Source organism: Amblyomma americanum, chromosome 1, assembly GCF_052857255.1.
Source record: "Amblyomma americanum isolate KBUSLIRL-KWMA chromosome 1, ASM5285725v1, whole genome shotgun sequence".
In the NCBI taxonomy this organism is placed as follows: domain Eukaryota; kingdom Metazoa; phylum Arthropoda; class Arachnida; order Ixodida; family Ixodidae; genus Amblyomma; species Amblyomma americanum.
The window spans coordinates 54,313,016-54,321,412 of record NC_135497.1 but is presented as its reverse complement, the minus strand read 5'-3'; the positions used below and the strand labels follow the sequence as shown (position 1 = coordinate 54,321,412).

The 8,397-nt window shown below is 44.0% G+C and overlaps 1 protein-coding gene and 1 long non-coding RNA gene across 2 annotated transcripts; both read right to left on the bottom strand.

The window, feature by feature from the left end:
- Nucleotides 1-1,571: 1,571 nt before the first annotated feature.
- Nucleotides 1,572-8,127, bottom strand: LOC144132847 (uncharacterized). Its single transcript, XR_013314947.1, has 3 exons — nucleotides 8,006-8,127; nucleotides 2,601-2,702; nucleotides 1,572-1,634 (listed from the first exon to the last, which is right to left on the bottom strand). It is a non-coding gene; the product is annotated as an uncharacterized LOC144132847 (long non-coding RNA).
- On the bottom strand, nucleotides 7,001-7,968 carry LOC144115695 (uncharacterized). Its single transcript, XM_077650168.1, has 2 exons — nucleotides 7,964-7,968; nucleotides 7,001-7,913 (listed from the first exon to the last, which is right to left on the bottom strand). Exons 1-2 carry the CDS (start codon nucleotides 7,966-7,968, stop codon nucleotides 7,004-7,006), a joined length of 915 nt encoding a protein of 304 aa, XP_077506294.1. The 3' UTR covers nucleotides 7,001-7,003.
- Nucleotides 8,128-8,397: the final 270 nt, after the last annotated feature.

Sequence of the window (8,397 nt, the reverse complement as noted above, 5' to 3'; positions counted from 1 at the left end):
CGTTTTTGTAGCTTGCGATGGAAGCTGAACGGTTGCCCGTACTGACACCGCATTAGCCGACGTGGAGAGGAAGGTAAGTGAAGCATACACGGACGTTTACAATACCTTTCTTGGCGTGCATTGGCAGGTGCTCTCTATTTTTAAAGGGTGCAATCGCGGCCCAGAATGAACTAACTAAGCAGTAAAGCACCGACACCGCACGGCGGATGACGGCATTCGTTAATGAAAAGAGTATATGTTGCGAAATATCAATGCGATGACATTAGTGTTTACGTAAGGAGTAGAATCCATTATAAATGTCATAAAATTCGGTGATTAGCCGAAAGTGGTCACGTGACCCTGTGGCGTCATCGCAACGTGCGCAATACGTTGTGAGCACAGCTATCTGCAGCTAGCAGTCCGAATATGACGATTGGTGCACCGGCAACTTTAGAGAAAATGACGCAAACACGCACGAAAGTTGCAGCAGAAACTGTAGCAGATGTGATCTAATGCTATACCATTCCACTCTAAAGGTAGCTTAAGCGTCACCAGAGTTTCGATTTGGTTTATGGGGGTTCAACGTCCCAAAGCGACTCAGGCTATGAGAGACGCCGTAGTGAAGGGCTCCTGAAATTTCGACCACCTGAGGTTCTTTAACGTGCACTGACATCGCACGTCCCCTAGTTTCATTCTTTCCGTATTCTAACTGGCAAGACTGTCCTTCCATTTACTATATATAGGTCTCATCGCAGAATTCGATGATCCTGTATTGCGGATTCGTCCTTTCTATGCTTGAGTGCATGAAACTCAGCACCATACTAAGTGCAGCGAAATGTTTCCTTTCGGCAGCTTTAAAACGCTGAGAATCGGAAGATGGCTGACATCGCAAAACAACTAAGGGAGGGGACACAAATGCTTGTGTCTTGTTCCTTCATGTTTTTCAATTACCCACTAGCTCAAACCATCACCGTTCTAAGTCTCCCGTAGAACTTCTGGGTAACATGCCACATGTAGGAAGTGGTTTCTGAAGCAGGGCAAGCCATTTAATCTCTTGGAACTTGATTCACCTTGATGCAGAGGCTGCAACGTTACTTGCCCAAAAAACTGCACGAAGACGACGGGACGAAAAGAGACACAGAAACGGACACACCTCTCTTTTCTTGTACCATCATCTTCACGCAGATTTTTTGCAATCACTATGAACCTTCCAGCCCAACATCATGTCTAAAAACAACTTTTAAACCTCGCTGCCCCGTAAACCTACAACTACCAGCGATCGCCATCCCTGGTCTTTTGAAAGCAAACATTGCTTCTTGCCACTCTATGCATGCGTGCCTAACGCAGGCATTCGAGGCCGGTTGGGAGACTCACGGAGAAAGCCCGCCTTCGAGTTCCGCCGATGCGCTTCCGGACCACTGGGAGGCTCCTGTGAGCAGCGGTCGGGACCTGTCCGAAGAGCCATCCTCACGGGAAGAACAGCACGAGAAAACAGCACGCCGTTGCTCATGAAGATGTGAAGCATGTCCTTGTTATGTACTCACATCGGAGGGAATTCCTTTCCTATGTAGCGGCGACCGCCCATCAGGTGACCGACGTTCCTCAACACACTTTAGTGGTGTGGGTGGGGTCGGGGGCCGGATGGTCGTTTTTCTCTGCAAAGCGGCGGAAGGTTGCTTTCAGTATGAAGAATGTTTCTGGTACGTGGTTAGAACATTTTGCTATCGGCGGCAGACGTTTACGGGATGCATGCATCTGTTCGAAAAAAAAACACTATTTTTGAAGCATGCCTTGTCACTCATTCGGCTTGTATCAGCGGATGGAGCATGTGGAGCATGTAGAGTATGGAGCGGATGGGCATACAGTTGAACCTAGTTGTAAACGACGTTGAAGGGCTCGGTGGTTACTTCGTTATAGCCATAGTTTCAGTATAGCCCATGTTGACCGAAGTTCCAACTGGAATCGTCATTGCTTTGTTATATCCGTTGTTTTGTTATAAAGAATTTCGTTGTAACGAGGTTCGACTGTATTTTGGTTGCTTTTTCGGGATATGCACGATGTAAATCGTATAAATCTTGAAAAAAAATGTCAAGTACATTTAGAAAACAGCGATACCTGCTTGAACTCAATACTCAGTCCAAAAATTGATCACGTCATGTGCGTTCGAAATCACCCGACAAATCATAATGCACGTCAATTTATGTGTTATATATACTTAATCACCACTCCGTGTAAGCGTTTTCATGCGTTTTTGGTGGACACAAGCTTCGGCCGGTGCAGCTATCTGTACCACACTTCAGAAACGCCAACTTCACTCTTCTGGCGGGCTGCACGAGTCAACCCATTTTCACGCGTATGTTTATTTTTTTTTTTGAAGGGGGGGGGGGGGGGGGGGGCTACCGGACACTTAATCGCAAATTCGCGCCGGGATGACGACGACGACTGCAATTACGGCGCGAAACACTTCAATCCGTCTTTAACAGCCAGCGCTGTAAAATTTAACCTGTATGCTCTAGCCGCCACTCTGCAGTGGAGCGGCTGGTGAACACGGCGGAATAATATACGCAGGTGAAATCGGGAGACGCCAGTCTCGTCGGTAAGAGCCCGCTCGAGTTACTGACCTCAGGTAATTCGACAGTCAAGGGTGCCCCGCTTGGAGTGTTCACGTTGAAGGCGCTGCCCAAGGGACTGCACTTCGGCCCGTATCACGGGGTCAAGGTGTACTGCATCGAAAATGGCGGCTGCACCTGGCCGGTAAGCTTGCCCGGCCAATGTGTAGAACACTAAGACTCAGGTTATAAATATATCTTTATCATCAAGCCTTAATATTCGTGGGGCAGGGTGCGGTTGCTCGCGCCTTAGTAAGCAACTTAATCTTGACGACTGCAAATCGTGGCGACCATTTTTAACTTCGAGAAATGCCGCGTGGTATACTGTGCGTGTCATACGTTAACCTATTCCTCTATTTCTTAAACTTACTGAAGTCATCTGCTCGACATGTGTTTAAAAAGATCCCGTAGAGCTTTTCTTTCAGTTTAATTTCATGGTGTAACTCAGATATTATCCAGGGTTTGCGAGTTTTACGTTTTTTCCACGCACTTTTAATGGGAAGAATTAATGTTATAGTTGCGTAAATACTTAGAGAAACTTATTGTAAGCCTCAGTTACGTCACTGGTATTGTCAGTGATATTCTACTTAACTTGTGGCAGTGCACTTTGAAATAAATTGAGCGTAGCATTAGTTATATATTACTACATAGCTTTTTCCTTTCGGTACTTTACCGGTCCAGTCCTATACATACATACAAACACTGGAAGATGGTCACTGAGTGCACATGATATTACTCCTCTGTCAGCTATTGGTTGGGGGGAGTTCGTAATCAGCAGACCGAGAAGAGACTCGGTTGCTTGTGTAATTCTAGTTGGAGCGGTTACAAGGTTAATGAAGCCATTCAATGCCAAGACAGTGTTAAAGTCTTTAACCAAATAATTGTCCCTCAACGTATCAATATTAAAATCCCCTCCAGCTATTAGAGTGTATTTGCCGTCTGTTATAAACGAAACAAAGCAGTCGTGCAATTTCAAAAAATTTAACCACATTTCCCTTCGGAGGACGATAGCAAACCGAAAACACGAACCTGTCGGTACAGACAAATAGGACCTCAAAATCATCAGTAAGTAGACTATATGAGTCCACTTTTTCGCGTTCAATGTCATTAGACACCAATAATGCTACTCCACCCCGACGGAGACCAGAGGGTTTCAAGTAGCAAGTTGTATAGTTGGTCATCCTAAAAATGTCAAAATCATTTGTGCTCCATGTTTCACTGAGCATGATCAGAGAAAAAGGGAACGAAAATTTATTTATTTATTTATTTATTTATTTATTTATTTCAGTACCCTCAGGGCCCGAGGGCATTACAGAGGGGAGTGGGGTACAATAGACAAACTAACAAAGGAACAGCAGTCACAAGTAACACAAAAATGTGAACAAAAATATGGCTCGCGCAAATCAGTAGGTTAGAGCAAATACAATCAAACAAATTAACAGTCATTTAACACGAAATTATAAGCAAAGAATAAAAGTAAGCATAAAAGTAAGCATACCACGCAAACAAGCATACCACGCAGACCAGGTCTGTTTGAACTACCACATAAGCTGAAAAGAATAAACGGCAGGGCGCAAGAATTACATGTACTATGTTACCATAAAGTTAGTTAAAGGCGATTTAAACACAGAATGGTCACTTATTTCGACGACCAATCGGGGAAGGTGATTCCATTATGCCAATGTGCTGGGGATGAATGAGTTGTAAAAGTGGTTTGTTTGGCATGAAAGAATACCAACTTTATGACGATGATCGATCCGAGCTGAAACGTTGCAAGGTGGCGTTATAAATTTTCTCTTAAGGATGGGGTTATCGTAGTAAATCTTATGGAATAGACAAAGGCGGGATATATTTCTACGTTGCGACAGTAGTGGGAGTGATAACCTTGATTTCATGGCACTGACACTAGAGTTACGGTGATAATTCGAGAGAATGAAACAGGCCGCACGGTTCTGTATAGATTCGAGTTGGTATATTAGTGTCTCTTAATAGGTGTCCCAGATAGATGCAGCATATTCTAGTTTACTACGAACCAACGACTTGTAGAGAAGCAGTTTTACGGAGCTAGAAGAAAGATTAAAGTTACTGCGTATGTAGCCCAGCATGCAGTTAGCGTGATTGCTTACATAGTCTATGTGCACTTTCCAAGAAAGATTATGGGAAATGAAGACACCTAAATATTTGTAAAAAGGCACAGACTCAAGGCTGCAATTATTAAGACGATATGAAGGCAACGTGGTGTTACGACGAGAAACCCGCATGTACTTGCACTTTTTTATGTTTAGTTCCATGTTTCATTTGTTAGTCCATTCAAGAGCATGATCAATATCCGATTGAAGAAGAGCTATATCAGAGTCACTGTTAATTTTGCGGTATATGACGCAGTCATCAGCAAAAAGATTCATTGTTGAACATAGATTGTCAGGTAAGTCATTGATATATATATAAGAAAAAGCAAGGGTCCTAAAACAGAGCCTTGTGGTACTCCAGATCCAACTGGAGAAGTGAAGGAAGAAGCATTATTAGCGGTGACAAATTGTGAACGATTAGTGAGAAACGAATGCAGCCACCTAAGAACGTTAGGGTGGAGGTTAAGTTTACTAAGTGTAAAAAAAAAGCAGTTGATGAGAGACCTTGTCAAACGCCTTTGAGAAATCGAGGAATATGCAGTCGACAACGGAACCCCTGTCGAGGAATGAGTTTAGATCATGTGTGAAGGTTAAAAGCTGTGTTTCGCAAGAAAACCACTTCCGAAATTCATGTTGACTGTCCGTAAAAAAGGCATTAGAATCAAGGAACGATGCAAGGTGAGAGTAAATAACATGCTCCATGATTTTACACGGAATTCAGGTAAGTGAGATGGGTCGATAATTATGCGGGGAATGTTGATAACCAGATTTATGCAAGGGAATCACCTTCCCAACCTTCCAGTCATCAGGTATACATGCTGTTTCAAGAGATTGCTGAAATAGGTTAGAGAGTAGTATTGCGCTGTATACTTTCAAGAACTTAGAACTAATGTTATCAACACCACATGATGAAAAAACCTTTTGTTTTTCGACTATTTTTTTCTCTCCAGCAGGATCAAAGACAATACAGTCCATCGGTAAAAAGTAAGTACTGTTATATGCAGGGGTTACCGAACACTGATTTTTGGAAAAAGCTGAAACGAATACACTGTTTAGAATATTTGCACATTCATTAGGATGAATTAGTTGGTCACTGGAGTCTTTAAGGCTGATGGATGAATTGTCTTTTTTGTTAACGACGCTCCAAAATTGCCTAGGGTTATTTTTTAAAAGGGAAGGTAATGTGTCATTGAAAAACAAATCTTTGGCATCCTTCAGTGCACTTTTATATTCAAGGGCCGCGGCCTGATAAGCAGTCCAACGTTCTTGGGAACCGGTTAGTTTTACAGAGCGGAACATGCGTTTTTTCTTATTACAGAGTCGTTTTAGCGATTTAGTGAACCATGGTGATTGACGGTTAGAGGTGATGACTAAGCGTGGAACATATTTTTCAGTGAGCGCAGCAACTTTTTCTTTAAACAGGCTCCAGTTAGCATTCACGCAGCGATCATGAAAGCTTAGCAAGTAATGCTCTATAAAAACAGACTGTTCAAGGTTAATAGCATCAAAATCAGCATTTTTGTAATCATGGATATATTTACTGTGGTTACGTTGATGGGGAACTGCGCAGGTCAAAGCAAAATGAAGGAGTAGGTGATCACTTAACCCCGGCAAGTATGATATGGGCTGGAAAAAATCAGGCGATGTGGTGAGTACCAGATTGAGGATATTAGACGCAGTAGGTGAAATTCGAGTTGCCTGCGTTACAAGCTGGGATAAGTTAAAATCACTGCACAAATTCAAGAACATGTCGCATTCACTTGAAAAAGGTTCACAATAAGAACTCACATTAGACCACACTATGTTAGGGAAATTAAATTCACCCAATAAGATAAAGGGACTGCTCGGATAACGGACTGTAATCATATGAATGACATCATGAAGATCGTTTACAAAGGTGGGGGAGGTAGACGGCGGACGATAGCAAACGCCCACTATCATTTTCCTAGAGCATGTGCGAATTTCAACCAGTACAAGTTCCAACGCGCTTACAAAATGGATCTGAAAAGACATAACAGTATCAGCAACAGCTACAAGCACGCCTCCGCCACATCTAGAACCCCTGTCGCACCGATAAATGTTATATCTCTTTTTACAGGTAAGAAGTTCACAGCTATCTATCTTCGCCGATAGCCAGGTTTCAGTAAGACATACAATGTCAGCATCGCAAGCATCAACTACAGAACAAAGATCATCTCGTTTAGGTATTATGCTGCGAATATTTGTGAACAAAAAAGATAGTGGGGTAATGGCCCGGGACTTAGTTCTACTGTCCCTCGCGCAGTGCTAATTGGTAACAAGTTCGGTCGGTGGCGCGGAGGCGCTGTGGGTATCATTCGTAGGGTCCTCAGAACGGTCGGTTGGCAACGGGAAGGCGCTTGGGATTTCATGAACGGAGTCATCAGAGTGATTGTAGGAGTAGCATTTATTTTTTATGTAAAGCTTATTGAAGCGAAGCTTGAAAGTGAGCGGCTGGGATTTGCCAAATTCGACCAGTTTTTTTCTAGCGTGACGGGTGGCGAAAGAAAAATCCTCGCTAAGCGTAATTTTGTCATCCTTGAGCTTAGAACAGTTAAGCAGTATCCTCTGCTTTACCTTGAAGGATGAAAATTTGACAATAATTGGTCGACATTTTTCCGATGTGAACCCACCGAGCCTGTGCGCTGTATCGATCAAAATTTCAGAGGACGGAATTTCCAAGCAGGATGAAAGAACCTTGACTAGCTTTTCTTCTGACTGAGCCCAGGACTCTGATTGCGCGTCAGGTATGCCATAGAACAGAAGGTTATCGCGTCGCTGCCTGTCTTCAAGTTCAGACAGGCGCGCGCGCAGCTGAGAGTTTTCACTAGAGAGTTGGTCAACTAACTGCTGAAAAGGATGTACTTCCTTCTCGGTTTCGTCAATGGTAACAGTTTTGCGCTCAACGTTAGTTAATCTTTTGTTCATTTCACTCAAATCTTCTAACTTCAGCTGGGACTTCTTAAGATCATCAATAGACTTTATGAAAGCCTTTTGGTCCAGTTGCATTTTCGCAGTTCGCGTGCTCAAAATCTCCAGTATTGCAAACATATCTTGCAACTGCTTAGACTGGACGTCAGGAAGAGAGTCCTGTACCTGATGCCTCGTGTTAGGCCCAGGGTTGAGCTCGACGTCCCCGGACAACGCCAGCAGTTGGTTTACAATATCAAAGCATTCACTGAACACACAAAGCAAAACTCCCGATCGTGGGAACAGCAACAGGCACACGTCATTAGATTTCTTAGCGTACAGGGAAGTAACAGAACTAACCTGGACGAAGAAGCAGAGCGGATTAGGTGGCCGCATCCTGGTGCTGTTCTCACGCCCACTAAGGGCGCCGGGGGCCCGCCAGCTGTCCATATAGGCAGCAAATGATGTCGCTGTTGATCTGGATCTTTCATGCGATGGAGGGACGGCGATGAAAATGTGCCTGTCTTGCGGGCATGCGGCATCACAAGTGTCGTTGAAGTGGCAGGGCAGCTTGCTGATCTCATGGGTAGGTGACGATAGCGGCGCATTGCTGAACAGAGCCCATGCCGTAACCTGGACGAAGAAGCAGAGCGGATTAGGTGGCCGCATTCTGGTGCTGTTCTCACGCCCACTAAGGGCGCCGGGGGCCCGCCAGCTATTCATATAGGCAGCAAATGATGTCGCTGTTGATC